General features: G+C 43.4%; 1 protein-coding gene across 1 annotated transcript in view; it reads left to right on the forward strand.

Moving 5' to 3' along the window:
- Positions 1–19,067, forward strand: part of SLC39A11 (solute carrier family 39 member 11) — a 401,122-nt gene that overhangs the window by 169,508 nt on the left and 212,547 nt on the right. Inside the window, exon 5 of the mRNA XM_082271821.1 lies at positions 12,171–12,276. Coding sequence (XP_082127947.1) covers positions 12,171–12,276 — 106 coding nt within the window. The remainder of the gene's footprint in view (positions 1–12,170; positions 12,277–19,067) is intronic.

Consider the following 19,067-nt stretch of genomic DNA (forward strand, 5'->3'; position numbering starts at 1 on the left):
GCACCCGCTGGCATCCTTAACAACCAGTAAATGGTGGAGTCGGTACCCACTGGTGTCCTTACAGCCAGTAAATCGTGGAGCAAGCACCCGCTGGTGTCCTTAACCAATGAATTGTGGAGCCGGCACCCATCAGCGTCCATAACCAGTGATTGGCTGGTTATTAAGGACACTGTTAGGTGCTGGCTCCTTAACAGCCAGGTATTCCCTCTTAATTAAGGACGTTGGTGGGTGCCAGATCCATTATTCATTGGTTTTTAAGGACGGCACTATTCACTGGTTGGTAAGAATGCCAGCGGGTGCCAACTCATCTATCCACTGGTTAAGGATGCCAACGGGTACCAACAAGCATCTATTTTTAAAATAATATTGTCATATATGACCCCCAAAAAATGCACCCTAGTGTGTGTTTTTGGTATATATTTGGCACAAGAGATTTACCACTTCCGTACCGCCTGCCGCAGTTTTACATCGGTACTTTGACGGTAAATACCGGTATTTGCCATAACCCCAGTATTTTCTTACAGGGCGGGCAGTCTTCTTTCACATAAAAGTGGTCCCAGCGGCAGATTCGCTGCGGGATCACTTTTATGAGCGGCGGGAGAGGTGCCCCCCCCTCCCGCCGCTTTCCAGTTGTTTTCCTCGCTTACCGGAGCCGTCCATAGCAGGGAAAATGATCTGGTCCTTCCATGTCCCAGGCAGGAAGTTGAGTGAGGGCAAGCTGGCCCCCACTCGACTTTATGGCCTTGGAGGACCGGATGACGTCATACGTCGCTTCCTCCCAAAGGCCTTAACTGGCCCATTTTTTTTTTTGTTGAAAAAAAAATGACATTTTTTTTTGCTTTTAAGTGTAGATGTGAGATCTGAGGTCTTTTTGACCCCAGATCTCACATTAAAGAGGTCCTGTCCTGCTTATTTCTATTACAAGGGATGTTTACATTCCTTGTAATAGAAATAAAAGTAATCAAAAACATTTTTTTAAATGAACCGTGTAAAAATAAAAAATAAAAGGTAAAATAAATAAGTGCAGAAGTGAAAGCATACGCAAGACGCGCCCACATATGTAAACGGTGTTCAAACCACACATGTGAGGTATCGCCACGATCATTAGAGTGAGAGCAATAATTCTAGCCCTAGACCTCCTCTGTAACTCTTAACTGGTAACCTGTAGAAATTTTTAAAGCGTCGCCTATGGAGATTTTTAAGTACCAATGTTTTTCGCCATTCCACGAGCGTGCGCAATTTTGAGGCATGAAATGTTTGGTATTTATTTATTTGGCATAACATTATCTTTCACATTATAGAAAAAAATTGGGCTAACTTTACTGTTTTCTTATTTTTTAATTCATAAAAGTGTATTTTTCCCCAAAAAATTGCATTTGTAAGACAGCTGCGCAAATAAGTGTGACATAAAGTATTGCAACGATCTCCATTTTATTCTCTAGGGTCTCTGCGTGGTAAAAGTGCACCATTGTAAAATGACCCTTTAAATATTGGAAAACGATACGCTAATCTATATAAACAACCCCAGTACAAATAAGAAGTCCTTCATGGCTGACAAAAGGCTTCTTGTGCCAAAGCTGGGCGCTTGCCATTGTATCACAACCGGTATGAACAGCTGAACTCACATCTTTGGCCTGCGGTGCAGAGCTCCTTCTGCCTCTCTCAGCCGGCATTTATTCCAAACAAGCTCGGTGCCAGCCGCAGATCCCCAACTCAGCTTGACAGTGATGTACTGCTGATAATCAAGCAGTAATCACCGTGATTGAGGGCCTCCCTCTTCGCCACATCCCCATATTGACTGATATGAAAAAGGCCAGCAAATTAATCACTCGCTTTGGAAACGCAGACTGCGCTCCTGGAATTTTCAGCGACTCTGTGAAGTTGTTTGCAGGAGAGGCCCGGCCGCTTTTTAATTATTCAGAGAAATTGGTTTTGATGGGCTGTCCCTTCGGATAAGGGTTTAACCGCTCGCTTGCTAGAAAACTGTCGGTGGTAGCATAGGAGTCTCGGATGCACCTATTATAGAGAAGAATGACCTGCGCCAAAGGAATGGGAATTTGACGCGTTAAGGAATAAACGGCAAGTTACTGGTCTTCCGAAATTGGTTGCCAGAGGGAGCCTTCTAGAATCAATGGGAGTCATACTGGTGTATTTTTAATGACTTGGTGAACGTAGCACATGTCAAGACAAAATAATTGACGTATTTTATTGCCGGCGCGTATTCAATAATTTATCATCAAGGAATGGTCAGCTTTAACTGTTGTAGAGCCTTGATATCCTCAGGCCTGGTACACGTGAGCTTGAATGCTAAAGGATACATGGCGACGGTGTTCCCACCTTCTTATACTTTCTACTAGGGTGACAATATGAGCCAATGGGCTTCCTCATAGTCTATAGCAGAATGGATGAGGATAATGCTTTGCTTAGTTGCTTGTGTGCGCTAACCTGGACATAAGAAGCAAGTTCTGAGGTCCTTCACTGATCAGCCATAACTTGATGACCACTGACAGGTTAGGTGAATAACATTGATTATCTCATTACAATGGCACCTGAATGCGCGTGGGATATAACAAGTGAACATGTTGTCCCTGAAGTTGATGGCTTGAAAGCAGAAAAAATGGGCATCGCCGTTTGTTGCGTCTTGAGCTGTACAGCCGCAGACCAGTCAGGGTGCCCATGCTGACCCATTTCCACAGCCAAAAGCACCTAAAATAGGCACATGAGCATCAGAACTTTACCACAGAGCAAAGGAAGAAGGTGGTCAGGTCTGATGAATCACGTTTTCTTTTACATCATATGGATGTCCATGTGCACCACTTACCTGGGGAAGAGAAAAGATGGCACCAGGATGCAGTATGGGAAGATGGCAAGCCGCCGGAGGCAGTGTGCTGCTTTGGGCAATGTTCTGCTGGGAAACCTTGGCTCCTTCCATTCATATGGATGTTACTTGACAAGTACCACCTACCTAAACATTGTTGGTGACCAAGTACATGCTCCCTGCCACACTGCAAAAATGGTTCAATAATGGTTTGAGGAACACAGCAAAGTTTGGGGGGGGGGGGACCTACTGAGTATTAGGTAGGTGGATGGTCATAAAGCTGTGGATGATTGGTGTCATGGTGTCATTTTGATGCCGATATGCACAAGGCTCACAAGTTGACTAAGTTAAAAGGGAAGAACAAATCTAATCATAAAACCTGGACCATGGAGCCCAGCATTTGCCTTAAGCATAAGTACCCTCTTTGCCTATCACAGGTGGCTCAGAGACCAGTAGCTATAGCAGTAGAGCGGTTCCAACCGACCAGCAGAATAGGTAAACAAGCAGGTCACCCTGGCAGATGACACAGACTCATCTGAAGTGCTGGGTCTAAGTAGTAACCAGTATTCAACAGAGCTCCTGATGGTGGAGATAGGTTTTGCTGTATGTAAGTACCAGGTTGCGGTCTTCAGGATTGCCCCCCTAGGAGGTAAGCAAGCTGGGGTCTAGTAGCAGATATAGCAGGTTGGGATCAAGCATAGTGTTGTCGAGGAACACGCCAAAGGTTGGTAATGAGTGGTAATGAACATACGAATGAAAGAAGGTGTGACTTGAGCAAGATATTGGCTGGAGAGAGCACAATAATCTGGTAAACAGGAAGTGAAAAGGCATGGCTTAAATAGGAAGTTTATGGGAGGAGCAAAGAGTTCAAGGTTCAAGCAAAACAAGGTTCAAAGCAAGATTGTCCAGCGAGCTGTCCAGCATCCCAGGTGGCTCAGCAAGTAGAGATATCGTCAGACACAGCAGAGGTTGTAGGTTCATATCTGGGTCCTGACATTGCTGCTCTTCTCCAGCTCTGCCATGTAATGGAAATCCAGTACAGATGTAGATACAGAACCTGACAGAGACCCTGCAGAGTCTCTGTGCAGGCACACCCTTGGTCTATGGCAGTTCTCTAGCATATACCGTGCAGTGTGTGCGCATACACCACATCTTGCAAAGTACTGGAATGTCTGCGTCACATGAAATATTTCCCATGCACAAGAGGACCTTTCTAAAGCAAGTAAAGTTCTTCTTTGAGTAGAGTTTATTTAAAATATTTTTAACGTTTTTGGAAGCTTGCAGTCATTCTTTTACTTGAAATTGCTTCCATTTCTTCTCTGGTTTAGGTTGGTTATTTGTGTCGGGGCCCATCCACCTGGCAGAAAGCAGTTTACCTTTAGTTGGAGACAATGGATACAAAGAAGACTATAGAAACCTTGGCCTTTCCAGCTGAAAGTGGTCTGCACAAAGCACACTTCAGAGCTCAGCCTATGATAATGGCTTTCATGGAAAGGTCACATCTGTGGGCGCCAAGCTTGTTCAGAGCTGGACTTTGTTTAGGCCGGCTTTGTGTCATCGTATGAAGTATCCCTGTAGGCAGCCCTTTTCATTGTTGTCTTTAGTGCAACAGAGGACCTGGAGCCATCCTGAGCCTCTTTCCATACCCACAGAAACAGGCGGCAGACAGCACTCAGTGGAGGAAGCTGGCAAACCGGGACTAGTAGTATCCTGACATTAGAGCCTCTAGTATGAGTAGCCGTGCATATTTCACATTTGTTTAGTGGATAGGAGCTTTTGTTTGCCACCCAAGTGCATATTTAATAATAAATCACCCAAAATATTTTACTTTAATTTAGTTGTGTATTCCTTCAAAATAATGTTGACCACTTGCTGGCCGACGACCATATATAAATATTTTGTCTGCAAGTGGTTATTACATGCGGCCATTAACTTGGTCCCACTTTTTGAAGCCAGCAGTCAGCTGTTTTGTTAAAGTGATCACTTTTACAGAGTTCAAAAGGGCTGCCACGCACTCCCATCGATGCTCGTGGTGGTTTTTGGGCTCTCCCTTTCCTCCCGAAGCCTAGGACCATAGTAAATGGTCTGCACAGCACCCCACAGAAGAGATTGAGGAACATCTGTTTCCCCATCTCATCTGTAAATTAATGAATCCGGAAGCGATGATAACTTAGTCTCTTCCGATACTTGGCACTTTGTTTTGGGAGAAGGTCAGCTTTATTCTTATTTTGTATGTGGTGGAGGCAGGAGCACCAGCATGACTGAGAGCAGGTTCCATAGAAGGCTGTGGCGGACAGGGCGTAGAGATTGAAGGTAGGAGTGAGGAAAAGTTAGGTAATCAAACCTCTTTTGCAACCATCTAGACTTAATGGGCTTCACCACTTGCAGTGTGGGGGCGGGGAGCATTTCTCACCTGGTCACACATGGTGGTGGAATTGGAGTCCTCTGCCCTGTGCAAGCTCTGTCGTCTCTTACTTCCTATGAGCAGACAGTTATGGACCATGGAGCCCAGAGTTGACTTGCCTGAAGCATAAGTACCCTCTTTGTCAGTACCCTCTTTGTCTATCACAGGCAGGGATCAGGCTCAGAGATCAGTAGCTATAGCAGTAGAGAGGTTTCCACCGACCAGCAGGATAGGTATACAAGCAGGCCACCCTGGGGAATGACATGGGCTCACACAAGGTGCGAGGTATCTAAGCAGTAACTGGTAATCACCAGAACTTCTGATGGTGGAGATGGGTTTTTCTGCATGTTAGTACCAGGTCATTGTTCTAAGGATTGCCCTCCCAGGAGGTAAGCAAGCCGGGGTCCAGTAGCATATGTAGCAGGTAGGGATCAAGCAGAAGTGTAGTCAGTAAACAAGCTAAAGGTCGATGACAAATGGTAGCGAAGATCTGGATGATGGCAGGAGTGACAGGAGTGAGATATTGGCTGGAGAGAGCACAATAATCTGGCAAGCAGGAATTGCAAAGGCATGGCTTAAATAGGAAGTTAATGGGAGGAGCAAAGGTTTTAAGGTTCAAAATACTGTTTTACCACTTGCTGGCTGACATACGTATAAAAACGTCCTGTCAGCAAGTGGTTATTAAAAGATCATGCATGCAGCCGTGATTTTTCTCCCGCTTTTCTCTGTGAAAGGGCCGCCACCCACTCCTGTCGTTGCCCTATGGTGGTTCCCTGGCCCTCCCTTTCCTCTGGGGAGCCCAAGATCATAGTAAGTGGCTTGGATGGCATCCCACAGAAGAGATGGAGGAACATTCGCTCCCCTATCTACTCTGCAATTGAATGAACCTGAAAGCGACAATGATTTAGGCTCTTCTGGTTTCAGAGCCTTGGCTAGTTGCATTGGTGGGCAGGGGATGGTTTCCATAAAGAAGACCTGTCCCCAAAGCTATCACAAGGGGGCTTAGTATTGCCCTTGTGATAGCAACAAAGCTAAATGAATAAAAATAATGTAAAAAATTTAAAAGTACATACACACAAATGCAAATGCAGGTATAGGTCCTGCACACATCTGTAAACAGTGATTGTACCACACATGTGAGGTATCACCAGGAACATCAGAGTGAGAACAAGAATTCTAGGGCCATCATTCACAATTAAGTCCAAACGGATAACCTGTGTAGGTTTTTACAGCATCACATGTGGACCATTTTAGGTACTGAAGTTTGTTGCCATTTTACAGGCACACGCAATTCTAAATCTTGACATGTTTAGTATCTATTTGCTTAATGCAACACCATCGTTATTATTATTATTTTTTTTTTATGCGTTTGATATTGTGTTTCTGTGTGCTAAAGTTCACTTTAGTGTATTTTTTCCTGAAAACTTGCATTTGATAAACCGCTGTGCAAATATCGCGTGACCTACAAAAACAGCACCCTTTTATTCTCCAGAGCCTCGGGTTTCAGAAAATATGTAATGTTTGGGAGTTCTAAGTAATTTACTAACAAAAAGAAAATGCAGATTTTAACATGTGTGAAAAATTGAAACATTGGCCTGGAAAGCAAGTGGCTAAATACCTTACAAATGCTGGTGATCTAAGTACCTATTGTGTCTTAATATTTACTGTTCTTAATCTTTTGCATGCCAGGATTCAGGCTGAGCAGCCAGAGCTGTGAGCCAGTCAGGGCTCCTTTGGGCAGTACAATGCTGTACATAAGGTTGCTTTAGCCATAATAAAATGGGGCAGTGGTTCTGGTTCCACCAGGTAGGGGGGCCCAACCACCAAACTTCCCCAGAAATCCTGTATAGCCTACTACACTACTAAGTCCCCACACTGTCTGTCCCTGTAATCAGGACAGCAGGACCCTTCCTCAAACTGCACCTGCATGGGTGGAGTATGTAGGGCAGGATCCGGCTTCAGTATTTCTTATGCAAGGCACAGTGAGCAGTATCCCTGGAATCTGGGGCTGTTGGGGGTCTGGTGGTCATGTAAAGAAATAGGGAATGCTCACCCATGAGATGTTTGCCCTATACCAGTGATGGCGAACCTTGGCACCCCAGATGTTTTGGAACTACATTTCCCATAATGCTCAAGTACACTGCAGAGCGCATGAGCATCATGGGAAATGTAGTTCCAAAACATCTGGGGTGCCAAGGTTCGCCATCACTGCCCTATACCCTTCTATTTCTTAAAACAGTTCTGAGTGTCAGTGTAACAAAAAGGGATCTTGCTTAGAGGAGAGGAAGAGCATAGGTGTGCACAGCCTATTGCATTAGGGTGTGCACCCCAAAGCTCAAACACATATGCGTGTGTAATTATACTGATGGTGTCAGTAGGACAGTGGACGGTGTCACTATTTGTTTTTTTAGTGGCCCTGTTAGGGGGCTTTGGTGAAATATCAGGGGTCTAAACGGGGAATCTGCCCCACATGGGGTGATTAGGACATGCCTATGGAGCAGAGTGATATCTTATCAGTGTGGATATGGTCTCTTTGTCCAGTCATCATACTGGGGAGGACATAAAGCTGTTCTTCACTGATAGGAGTGGCACTATGTGTAGGGTGGGTGTGGAGAGTTAAAAAATACTTTATTCCTCACTCCCCCAGCAGAAGGCGCAATCCTACACTCTCGGAATGTGGACGGGCCCTTGACATCCTCATGTATAATACATGTACCGCTTGTGTTGCATTGTATGTAAAGACACCAAAGAGGCTGCAACCAAATGACCTGCAAAGAGTAACACCTTCCTGGAAGTGGTCATACGATAGGACAAAAGTCTGCTGGGGAGAGGAATAAGGTGAGTATTCCTCCTTTTATCTGAGAAAGCCCCTCCTCCCATGAAGACTCCTGGGATGTTTGATATCATTTTGGCCTAGGCTAGAAACCAGGAAGCAACTAAAGAAATGTAAAAAAATTTTTTTTAAATGTTTAAAGCAAGTAAATATGGTCTACTCTGCCTGCCTATCTACTAAGGATTAAAAATAGTCACTTTTGATTGAGAGAGTGAAGATCCTCTTTAAATAGAAGTCTTTGAGAGTACGCATGTACCATTAAATAATAAAAAAATTATTGTCATCACAGCAATCGCAGCCCCCTCCTCAGCAAAGTCGGCTTGGCTCCGGCAAACCTGCTCTGGCTGAGGATGAATAAATGAACTCCTAATGTACTTTGGCCCATTGTTGAAGTTGATGTATAGTGTATGACACTACGGACTCATTACTGTGATGCTCAGGAACTGCTGTTAAAAACAGCACGCGAGTCATAACCTGGAAATTATACTGTCGCTATATTAAGTGTCATTCTGCGAGCAGACGCAGTAAAAATACATTAATGTGGAAGAGTGCGCTATCAGGTTGATGACATCTGAGTTACTGCCTTTTCCAATTCGCACTCATCCCCGCTATCCCAAAACCTCCACTCCCTCCTCCTTATACTGCTCGGCCTTACTGTCTGCATACAAATAAAGTGTTAAACTACAGAATACATTAGTGGGTGTATGTCAGCTTTAGAAAGGTAATTCTTCATTTAAAATCAAAACCATATATTTCCATACCTATTGCCACGTTTGCCTGTTTGAAGGAGTTATTTTCTGGGTGTTAAAGCAGATGTTTTGAGCAGGTTCAAGCGTGTTGGTGGGGTGCTGTTGGGTGAATCTTAACGTTGGGAACGAATATACAGAACTTCCTAATCCCCAAGCTGCTTGAGGTTGCTTATCTGCCGGTTGATGGGGGTATCAGTCAGCTGGGTGCCAAGGCCATGAAGTCCACTCTTGCTCCACTGTAATCCACCAACTTGCCGCATCATCCAAATAATGAGTCTACTCTTACTCCACTGTAATCTACCAACCAAACAATGGGCCATATCATCCAAACAATGAGTCCACTTTTGCTCCACTGTAATCTACCAATGAAATATTGGATCTCACTATCCAAATAACGAGTCTTCTCTTGCTCCATTGTAATCTACCAACCAACAAATGGGCCATATCATCCGAACAATGAGTCCACATTTTGGCTCCACTGTAATCCGACAATGAAATATTGGATCTCACTATCCAAATAATAAGTCTTCTCTTGCTCCACTGTAATCCACTATCCAAATAATGGGCCTCGATATCCCAATACAGAATCTACTGCTTCACTGTAATCCACCAACAAAATAAAGGGCTGCACCATCCAAATACCTAGTCTACTCATGCTCCACTGTAATCTACCATCCAAATAAATCCACTTTTGCTGCATTGTAATACACCATCCAAACAATCCCACTCTTGCTCCACTGTAATTCACCATCCAAATAATGGGCCTCACTATCCAAATACAGGTCTACTCTTGCTCCACTGTAATCCACCATCCAAATAACAGGCAGCTCCATCCAAATAACGGTCTACTCTTGTTCCACTGTAATCCACCATCCAAATAACGGCCCGCACTATCCAAATAATGAGTCCGCTCTTCCTCCATTGTAATCCACCTTCCAAATAATGAGTCTACTCTTGCTTCACTGTAATCCGCCAACCGAATAACGGGCCTCTCCATCCAAAAAATAGTCTACTCTTGCTCCACTGTAATCCACCAGCCAAATAACAGGCCACACCATCCAAATAACGAGTCCGCTCTTCCTCCATTGTAATGTATTATCCTAATAATGAGTCTACTCTTGCTCCACTGTAATCCACCAACCAAATACTGAAAATGGCCACACCATCCAAATGATGAGTCTAACTCTTGCCTCATTCTAATCCACCATCTAAAAAAAGTCCCATTTTTCTCCACTGTAATCCACCATCCAAATAAAAGGCCACACCATCCAAAAAATGAGTCCGCTCTTTCTCCATTGTAATGCACTATCCAAATAACACCCCGCACCATCCAAATAATGAGTCTACTTTTGCTCCACTGTAATCCACCATCCAAATAACAGGTCGCATCATCCAAATGGTGAGTCTACTTTTGCTCCACTGTAATCCACTATCTAAATAACAGGCCACACTATCCAAATAGCTCTTCCTCCATTGAAATCCACCATCCACATAAAAGTTCACTCTTTCTCCACTGTAATCCACCAACCAAATAATGGGTCAACTCTTGCTCCACTGTAATCCACCAACCAAATAATGGGTCAACTCTTGCTCCACTGTAATCCACCATCCAAATAAACAAGCCTACTCTTGCTGCACTTTAGTCCACCATCCAAACAATGGGCCATACTATCCAAATAACAAGTCCACTCTTGGCCCACTGTAATCCACTATAAAAAAAAAATGGTTCCACAACAAAGTTCCAGCCAAGGTTTGCTGCAATGACAGCACTCTGCTCACTCCCACCCAAAGCCATGCCCCCAACATGTTTCACCCACAACAGGGCTTTATCATGGGGATAGTGGCTACTGGAGGGAAAGAAGTCTTGGTGGACACAGTCTAATTAAGAACTCAGAGAGTACTTAAACTTCTTAAAATTTTACTTTATCCATTGTAAGATGGTAAAAAAAATGTTCTTTAGCAAGGAACATCCATTCCACATTAATAATTATGCTATCAAAATTAGTGTACGCTGTAAATTGCCTCCAGCATTGCTCCTGTTTCTTCTTGCCCAAGGCTGCCATTTTGCTGAAGCCCAGAGCCCAAGCAAGTAAATAATGAAGCTGAACTAAACCCATCTATTTAATGATTTCAAAAAACAGTTACATTCCTGGATTGCAGGGATTGGGAACTGTCACATTTGCTTGTGTCCTCAACCAAACTGTCAAACCATCAAATGGCTGGTGTCATAACTGATCACATAGCTGTACCTGCAAAAGGGGCCAGCCTGAAATGATCTAGCAGGACTTAATTTTCTGACTAAAGTTCCACTTTAAGTAGCCAGTAAATGTGCCGGTGGAGTGCTGGACCACAGGTGATCAGATTTTCAGATAAGAGTCCAACTTTTAGAGGCAGCTCTTTGTAACCTGAGGGGCCCAGAGGCTCCCTGGAATAGCCCAAAACACACTGAAACAATAAGAGCTCCTCAAGATCTCAAATAAGTCCAGTAAAAAAAAAATATTTTTCACAAATGTCAAACAGTCAATGTGTTTTGGGGGCTCAAAACTCACCCTTCATTAGGGCTAAGAAATGAAGACAGCATAAAATGGTACATCTGGGGATCTAAGGCGGTACCCTTAAATGTGAACAGGGCCTACTTAATTTTATAGAGGACTCTGCAAGACTGGCTCTCTATCATGTGGCCACAGTGACAGACACTCGCACTGGTCACATGGTTGGCCAGTCCTTTCTGCCCCCCCCCAGTGTAAATACCCTGTTAAAGGGATGCCGGGACTGGGTGGGAAGGAGTTAAGTAACACTTAGGCCTGGTTCACACCAAGGTGATTGGAAGCTTTAATGCTCAACAGTTGGATACCCATAGTATCCAATGGTGCCTTTTCGCACCTAAGTGCTGTGCTGCAGCTTATGACACTAAAAAAAGTTCAGGAGCATGATCATACAACTTTTCTCCCTTACTGGTCTTGTGCCTTGTCCAGCCTGTGACTAAACAGAGAAAGGATAATGAGCAGACTGATGAGCTCATCTCTCTTTCCACTCTGATCTCTCCTCCTATCAGCATTGTACTTGTTAGGACATGAACACTGCAGCACATCTGATTGGCTCCATGTGATGTTTTGTAAACTTTTAGTCTGAGCTCTTCTGCTGTGCATGGGATTACAGGAGGATAATAAACCCAGGTACTTGTACTGCTTGCATGTAATAAAATACAATTAATGATATATAAATGAATGCAGCACTGCAGTAATTTGTGTCTTTCATATCTGCCTGGAGTTCAGCTTTAAGGTTCAGAGTGTTTTTATTATTATTTTGAGTATATGTTTTATTTTCTTCCCTGTTAAAGGACATGCCACACTCTCTGTCTTGCAGGGCATGATCGATGACCCGTTCTCCATCGCTGCTTATGACTCCAAACCGCCAAAGGAGAAAGATGAGGGATCGGCGTACGGAGATCGAGAACTCAGTATCCGCATAGGTAGAGGCGTCTCTCACAAAGGCAAGCATCCTATGTTGTCATATACCACGCATGGCCACCCCTGATAGTTGGGCTGTGTCAGACACCAGTTCTCTGGTCATCTCCTGTCACTTCAAGCCATCTTGTACCTTAAGTAAATGCTTTCTAAGTAGCTCTGAATAGGTTGTGATGTCAGCGGCAATCTGTTCTGTGTTTGCACTTCTTGCTCAGATAAGGCTGACTCACCAATCCGGCCGGTGCAGAAGATGTCCAGGGGCTGGTGACTGATGGTGGAATAACGACATGAATTTGTCAATCATTGGCCATGTAAATGGGAATTAATATGAACTTTCTTTACTGCTTTGGGAATGTGTTTCCAGTCTCTCCACACTGTACTAGCAAGTCAAATTAAATCTGAACTGTGAATTTTAAAGGGGAATCCCATCCTCCCTTCAAAGAAAAAATTGCTCCATATGGTTTCACACTCAAATTTGAGCAAAAAAAACACATTTTCAATCCCCAAAGCCTCTTACTAATGCAGCAATTTACCCTTAAAGTGTATGCATCGCTAACTAAAACTTCTGTTTTTGTAGTTTTGGGTAGAGCAGGGAAGGATTAAAATCCATGGAAGTTTAATGTTTGCCGTCTGTGTTAGATGTGCAATAGGAAGTGAGGGAATCTCAAAAAGTGAAGGGAATTGCCTTCTTAGATGTTTGTCCCCAAAACAGATTCCAAAATGGGAGGATATTCCTATGAACCCCTGTTCTGGTGTCTGTGTATGATCTGGGGAAATTTTTCCTTTACATCCTGTGTCAGAGGCGCAACCGGAAGTAAGGAATTCTCCCAAAGTGAAGGGAATTGCCTTCTTAAATTGTTGTCCCCAGAACATATTCCTCCATGCGAGGATATTCCTGTGAACCCCACATATTCCTCCATGCGAGGATGTTCCTGTGAACCCCTGTTCCAGTGTCTGTGAACCATTTGGGAAATTTCCTTTCCCTTCCTGTGTCAGAGGCGCAATAGGAAGTGAGGAAATCTCCCAAAGTGAAGGGAATTGCTGCCTTAGATGGTTATCCCCAGAACAGATGCCCCCATTGGAGGATATGCCTATGAACCCCTATTCCGGTGTCTGGGTACCTTTGGGGGCATTTCCCTTCACTTTCTGTGTCAGAGGCGCAATAGGGAATGAGGAAACCTTCCAAAGTGAGGGGAATTGCCTTCTTAGATGGTTGTCCCCAGAACAGATCCCCCCATTGAAGTATATTCCTAAGACCTCTTATTCCAGTAGTCACCAGGACAAATAGGGTTAATCCACTTCGGGGGGGGGGGGGGGGGGTGCGCAACAGTCAGCAATAAAAGTCTTACATGTGTTCTAATTTTTGCCCACTCCACCCTAAACTAAATTTAGTCTTTATATATACTTTTAAGGCTTGATTCATACCTACAGGTGCAAACAAGCACAGGCCCATTTCCATGCACGGTGTGCAGGACAGCCTCTTTATTTTAATGGGCTGCCTTATGCGCGAGAAACGTGGAAAAACGACCTTGGTTCTTTTCCAAAAATGCACCATGTGGTTTCACACGCGTTTGCTGGTCTGTGGTGGTGCCATTCACAATCAGTGGCACTGCTGCAGGTCTGCTAAAGGACAACATGTTTCTCTGCATGTTTATTTGGTGCAATGCATTTCTCTGCATGTCAGAAAGGGCAGAAAGTTTCTCTGCATGTCCAGAAAGCGCACAATTTTACGGGCACTCCCAACATGCAGAGTTCTGGACTATACCTAATAAAAACTCTGGCATTGGCCACTGCAGTGCTCTTACTGCATAAGTAGCTTGCCGGTGGTTGGGACTTGCTTATCCCTTAATTGGGGAAGGCTAGCTCTTTGTTTAGAATGAAACCAGTATCCGAGGGGCACACAGAAGGTGCATAATACATGGAGATGTATAAGTGCAAAGTGGCTGACATATTTGCTTTACCTTGATCTGCTCCAAATGCATGTTGAAAACAAAAATTAGACTGGACTTCCCCTTTAAAACGTTTGGCTGTTGTACAGTGTGGAAACTCTTCAACAACCCTTTCCTCCTTTTCTATTTTCCGGATCTCTATAGAAACTCGCCAATGAACCGTGATTGGTCTGACCCTTGCTGCGATGTAGAAACATCAATACGTACATGGTGAACAGCTTTTAAACTGAAATTCCGGTGCGTTGGGTTACATGGGTCAAATCAGTGCTACCTCTGATGGTTTCAGCCGCTCTGGGCTCGCTCTCACAAAGATCAATTCTTCTTGTGATTTACTTTCCTGAAGGCTCGGCAGCAAATCTGAACAAGATGTTAGTTGAGTGGGGTAACAGGGAGATTTATCGCCTATGAATAACCAATGGGGGTCCTTGGGGCTCCCAGCAGGTAGAGAGTCAGCAGATGGATACTAAAGGAAGGCAGGTTGTGGCTTCAAAGATCTGTATATACAAAAAAATCAGTATTTCCGATAAAGCTCCAGGAAAATGATATTGTTACAATGTTTTTCTTTCAGTTCCATTGTAATGTTCTTTTATAGCCAAGCAAAGTGGAACTAAGGGCAAGATAAAAAATGATACATATGTTGCAGATTCGCAGTAACATTCAGGCTTGGTTCAAATATACAGGTGCATCTCAAAAAATTTGAATATCAAAAAAGTTAGTTTATTTCAGTAATTCAATTCAAAAAGAGAAACTCATATATTTTATATAGATGTGTTACACACAGAGTATAATATATTGCAAGCATTCCTTTCTTTTATGTTTGATTATGGCTTACAGCTAGTGAAAATTTTAAATTCAGTATCTCCTAAAACTAAAATATTGTAAAAAAAAAAAAAAAGTTTAATATTGTAGACTATATTGCACATTATCACACTCTAATCAGCTAATTAACTCAAAACACCTGTAAGGGTTTCCTGCCCCTTTTAAATTGTTTCTCAGTCTGATTCATTAGGTTACACAATTATGGGGAAGACTGCTGACTTGACAGTTGTCTAGAAGACAGTTAGGAGGGTGAGTCACAAAAGGCCATTGCTAGAGAAGCTGGCTGTTCACAGAGTGCTGTATCCAAGCATATTAATGGAAAGTTGAGTGCAATGAAAAAATGTGCTAGAAAAATATGTGAAAGCAACAGGGATAACCGCAGCCTTGAGAGGATTGTGAAGCAAAGGCCATTCAAGAATTTGGGGAAAATTCACAAGGAGTGGACTAAGGCTGATGTCAGTGCTTCAGGAACCACCACTCACTGACATATCCAGGACATAGGCTACAACTGTCACATTCCTTGTGTCAAGCCACTCCTGAACCAGAGACAACGTCAGAAGCATCTTACCTGGACTAAAGAGAAAAGGGACTGGACTGTTGCTCAGTGGTCCAAAGTCCTCTTTTCAGATAAAAATACATTTTTCTTCTTATTTGGAAATCAAGGTCCCAAGGTCTGGAGGAAGAGTGAAGAGGCACAGAATCCAAGTTGCATAAGGTCCAGTGTGAAGTTTCTACAGTCAGTGATGATTTGGGGAGTCATGTCATCTGCTGGTGTTGGTCCACTGTGTTTTATCAAGTCCAAAGTCAGCGCAGCCCTCTAGCAGGAAATTCTAGAGCACTTCATGCTTCCCTCTGCAGACCACCTTTATGGAGATGCTGATTTCATTTTCCAGCAGGACTTGGCACCTGCCCACACTGCCAGTACTACCAATACCTGGTCACATGATCATGGTATCACTGTGCTTGATCGGCCAGCAAACTAGCCTAACCTAAACCCCAGAGAATCTGTGGGGTATTGTCAAGAGAAAGTTAAGACATCAGACCCAACAATGCAGACGAGCTGAAAGCCGCTGTCAAAGCAACCCGGGCTTCCATAACATCTCAGCAGTGCAACAGGCTGATCCCCTCCATGCCACGCTGCATTTATGCAATAATTCATGCAAAAGGAGCCCCGACCAAGTATTGATGTGCAAACTATATTGTACATGAACATACTTTTCAGTAAGCCAACATTTCTGCATTTCAATTTTTATTTTATTTTATTGTTCTTATGTAATATTCAAATTTTCTAAGATGCTGAATTTTTGGGGTGTCACTAGCTGTAAGCCATAATCATCAAAAGTAAAAGAAAGAACTGCTTGAAATATATCACTCTGTGTGTAACGCATCTATATAAATATGAGTTTAACTTTTTGAATTACATTTCTGAAATAAAATAAATTTTTGATGATATTCTAATTTTTTGAGATGCACCTGTATGTGTGCGTGTGCACGTTGTCTGTAGAGCAAGCTCGTTCATTTCATTGGACTGCCCTGTCCACAAGAAACCCAGGGAAAGAAGTCCTGGATAAGAAGGAGTCTTCCAAATATGATACCAGTTCCAGGGATCGGTATTTGGGATTTCTCCTCACTTTGTAGAGATTTCCTCTCAATTTCTGCTGCATTTCCAGAACAGGAAGTGAAGGGAAATTAAAAAAAAAAAAAAACCAATTGGTTTAATCCTTCCCTGCTCCATCAAAACTCTTTAAACCGTGGCTTGATTTCGAGGACCTATATGCCGGCATTGGAAAAACTAGCTTACTGATGAGGAAATAGTATCATTACCTTATTTGGGTGACATTGCCTCTTTAAAATGTGGTAATGTGGAGCAGTGCTGTGTTCCGTCTTGCCCGAGGGTGTATTGGCAGTATACAGGGAGCTGACTTGGTTTCCAATATCCTCCGAGCTAGTAGCTAGCCAGTATATTGAGGGTGGAATGATGGTGGAGCATCTGGACCCCCTTGTTTCATCTCTTGTTTCATCTCTTGGCGGCAGAACCCCGCAGCGTGCTCCAACCTTCTGCCACTTACTAGCTAATGAGGAGATATCTATCCGAGCCTGGGATCTGCTCCCTGTGTATGGTGTGAAAATGAGAATTATATCTAAGCGTTCCCGAATCAATCCCTTTCTCCACTGCTTGCTGTGGTTATTTTTACGTTATCTAATGCAAAGCTCTGCTTTTGCCTAAAGGGGCCGTATTCACCGCCAGGAGCTCATGGCAGTTACTGGTACTTTTGGGTAGGGAGGATCTACTTCTTGTGACAGCGCTGGAACAGTCAATGCTGTGAAATGTGGAATCCATAGCCTGGTAAAAGCTACAACTCTGACACAAGGATTTTCCTTCATTCCCCACGAGTGACCATAGTGTTGGAGAAACATAAGAATAACAAGGTCAATGTGTGCTGCTGGGTGGACTACAATAAAGTTACATAGTAGGTAAGGTTGAATAAAGACAAGAGTCCGTCCAGTTCAACCTGTGTAGGTGTACGTGTGTCAGTGTTGATAATAATTTCCCTTATCCCTGTATATTGTGTTTGCTAAGATGCACATCCAAGAGTATTTTATAAATATAAATACCCCCAGTTGATACCACCAATTCTGGAAGAGAGTTCCACATTCTTTTGCCCTGACCATGAAAACCTCCCTGCGCAGCTTTGGGTAAAACTGCTTCTCCTCCAATCTCATTGTGTGGACCTGAGACTGAATAGTTTTTATCCTATCCTGGGGTCACCATTGAGGGAGGTATTTGTAAATCGCTATCATATCCCCTCTCAAGCGTCTCTTCTCCAGCGAGAATACATTTAGTGCTTATAGTCGTTCCTCGTAATTGAGGTCCTCCATTCCCCTTATCATTTTTGTTGCCCTTCGCTGGACTCTCTCCAGCTCCAGCACATCCCTTCTTAGACTGGTGACCAGAACTGGATGGAATACTCCAGATGTGCCCCGGACCAGAGTTTTCTAAAGTGGCAGGTTTATAGTTTTATCCCTGGAGTTTATCCCCTTTTTAATGCATGCTAATATTCTGCCAGCTTTGGCAGCTGCAGCTTGACATTGCATGTTATTGCTCAGTCTATCTTCTACTAGGACCCCCAGATCTTTCTCAATCCTTGATTCTCCCAGGGGTTCTCCCCCCTAGTGAGTAGTTTGCATTTGTTTTTAGCCCCCAAGTGCATTACTTTACATTTCTCCACATTAAACCTCATTTGCTATGTAGCCCGTTCCATTATTTTGCTCAGGTCTTTCTGTAAAGTTTCTATATCCTGATGGGAAGGTATTGTCCTGCTTATTTTTGTGTCATCTGCAAAAACTGAGATTGAGCTATGTATCCCATTTTCTCTATCATTTATGAATAAATTAAACAGAATTGGTCCCAAGAGCCTTGGGGTACCCCACTTACTACTCCAGTCTGAGTACATGTTATTTATCACTTCCCTTTGGACGTGCCCCTGTAACCAGTTTTTTATCCAAAAACAAACCCTATTGTCCATGCCAACAGACCTCAGCTTGAAGATTAAACGTTTATGGAGAACTGTGTCGAATGCTTTTGCAAAACCCTAGGTGTTTTCAGACCCACCCACACCCACAGGGTTCCCCCCTATCTAGAGGGCAGCTCACTTCCCCGTAGAAAGTTAACAGATTGGTCTGACAAGAACGACCCATGCTGATTACTACTAATGATATTGTTATCTTCAGCAAATTCTTGGATATAGTCCCTTATTCCCTCCAAAAATGTGCCTACCATTGATGTTAGGCTGACTGGCCTGTAGTTTCCAGGAATATAACTCTGCCCTTTATTAAAAACTGGTACTGCATTGACTTTTCTTCAATCAGCTGATACAGTTCCTGTCATTATGCTGTACACAAAGATTAGGAATAATGGTCTGGCTATAACCCAAGTTCTTTGAGGACTCTGGGGTGTAAGCCATCTGGTCCCTGTGATTTATTTGTGTTTAAGCCTATCTAGTCTTTCCTTGACTCCGGCCTCTGTT

Source organism: Pelophylax lessonae (genome assembly GCF_965119305.1).
Source record: "Pelophylax lessonae genome assembly, chromosome: 11".
In the NCBI taxonomy this organism is placed as follows: Eukaryota; Metazoa; Chordata; class Amphibia; order Anura; family Ranidae; genus Pelophylax; species Pelophylax lessonae.